Below are 2,129 nucleotides of genomic sequence, written 5' to 3' on the forward strand. Positions count from 1 at the left end.
CCACACACACACATTCAAACACACACAGTTACAAACACAGGGGATGCGGGACCTTGGAACGCCAGAGATCAGAAAGCCTCATCATGCGTCAGTAGATTGACAGTAGATAGTAGCTATTCCCACTTTAAATGAAAGCTGACAAAAGTGGCGAGCTCTCGACTTTAAATTATTGAGGCCATGTGTCGGCGACATGGCAGGCAGGCCGTCATCAGGCTTGAACAGCGCTTTGGCGCCTTTTGCCAATAAAGGGTAATCAAATGAGCCACTTTCAGGGTGGAGTACTGCTTCAGGACAAGATGAAAATTGGATTCAGGTACTGTTTCACAACCTCAAAGCACTTGAATAAGTTTCATGTTTTTGATGTAGCAGATCAATGCTTTTTACGCTGAAGGCCAACAAGGCTTTGTATGCCTGAATACACGATCCGTCTCTCTTTGATTGTGCAATTCAACACCCCTACTGTACACTCTCCAAGGATGAAATTTCCAGAGAAAGAACCTCTGGGTGTTGCATGTAAGTCAATTACATACTTCATACAAATTCATTCTGTTGTAAGGGGAAAGTGTGAGCTGAAAACCTCAAAGCTGGAATGTATTTATCCAAGGAGAGGATATGGAAATACTCTCCTCACTCTCTTTCCCTTAAGTGTAGCGTATAGACTCCCTTAAGTGGTGGAAAGGCCTGATAGCCTCAGGAAACTGGTTCTCTGCTGCTCACATCCACGTGAATACTCTCTACTGTACACACACACACACACACACACACACACGGATACACGCTCACACACAAATTTAGGCCCTTCTGCATAACACCTCCCTTGTGTGTTTCCGATCCCATTTCATCAGCAGTCAACCAGCTCAGCTAATGCCTCCCTGGGCTCTGTGTTTTAATGCTCATACAATGTCTTTCAAGCTACATTAGGAGAGTGAGATTCTTTGTATGAAAAGAGGCTGTAATGTGTCATATTACCTGAACATTATGGGTGTCAGGAAAGACGCTACTCTGCCTTTGTCCTCTTTAGTTTACATGACTTTAACTCATCAGCTTCCTCCTCACCTTTCTTTTTCTTTTCTCTCCCCTTCTTTCTTGCCTGGTACTCTTTGCCATAGCTCTAACTAAACAACACACCTTAATTTATATATTTAAGCCGAAAAAGTTGCCTTGTTTATCAGTTTGATTGATTAACAGCAATTTTTGGGATGAGCAACAATCTAATTAATAACTGTAAGCAACAAGGTGACACCTGGAGACCCGCTTCTGTAATGAGATTAATGCAACAGTGTTGATGCAGTTCAATGAGCTTCATCCACCTCACTGTGTTGTGAGTTTGTGTTTAGAGACAGAGAGTTTAATCCACTGTTTTTGCTCTGTTTGTCCTCAGATATTGATGAATGTGCGACCCAGATGCATTACTGCCAGTCCAACACAGTGTGTGTCAACCTGCCCGGCAGCCATCGCTGTGACTGTCTGCCTGGCTTCATCAGAGTGGACGAATACTCCTGCACCGGTACGTCTGCCTCCATGCAAACGCATTACTGTTATTACATATAGTGAGTCTAGTATCATCATCACTTATTTAGTGTGATATATGAGATGGTTCTGTAGCTTGTTGGGCTCGTGGTAAGAGAGTTGGAAGGTTTCTTTTGATCTGTAGGGGGAATGTTCCCATGTTGATCTGGGAGCCATATTAGTGAGACACCAGGGATGGTTCAGACTGAAATATCAGCACACTTATTGGATGGGTTGGCATTTCAATTTCAATTTCAAGATATTTATTATCACCAGAATTCCCTAACTTTTCATTTAGTGCCACCAGCAGACAGATGTTTTTGATGGGATGAAATGAAAAACAACCATTAGATGAATTTCAGTGAAATTTGTTGCAGACACTCATGGTCCCCAGAGGATCAGTTTGGTGGTCCCCTGACTTTTTATTTACCGATATATCAAATATAAATTTCTGTCCATTCAGGGCTTTGATTTATTATCAAATACCCACAAAACTAAATGTCTAGACTTCACTGTACTTGATCCACTGTGTAGGATTTAGTGGCATCTAGTGGTGTAGTTGCAGATTGCAACTCTCTCACTTCACCCTCCCCTTGAAAGTGTGAGGGAGAGACTACGGT

The 2,129-nt window shown here is 42.5% G+C and overlaps 1 protein-coding gene across 1 annotated transcript in view; it reads left to right on the forward strand.

Moving 5' to 3' along the window:
- LOC118321287 (protein kinase C-binding protein NELL1-like) overlaps positions 1-2,129 on the forward strand; it is a 247,958-nt gene that overhangs the window by 173,807 nt on the left and 72,022 nt on the right. Inside the window, exon 13 of the mRNA XM_035652555.1 lies at positions 1,382-1,507. Within this exon, the coding sequence (XP_035508448.1) occupies positions 1,382-1,507 (126 nt within the window). The remainder of the gene's footprint in view (positions 1-1,381; positions 1,508-2,129) is intronic.

Source organism: Morone saxatilis, unplaced genomic scaffold, assembly GCF_004916995.1.
Source record: "Morone saxatilis isolate NCDOM2014 unplaced genomic scaffold, NCSU_SB_2.0 Contig11, whole genome shotgun sequence".
NCBI classification, from domain to species: Eukaryota; Metazoa; Chordata; class Actinopteri; family Moronidae; genus Morone; species Morone saxatilis.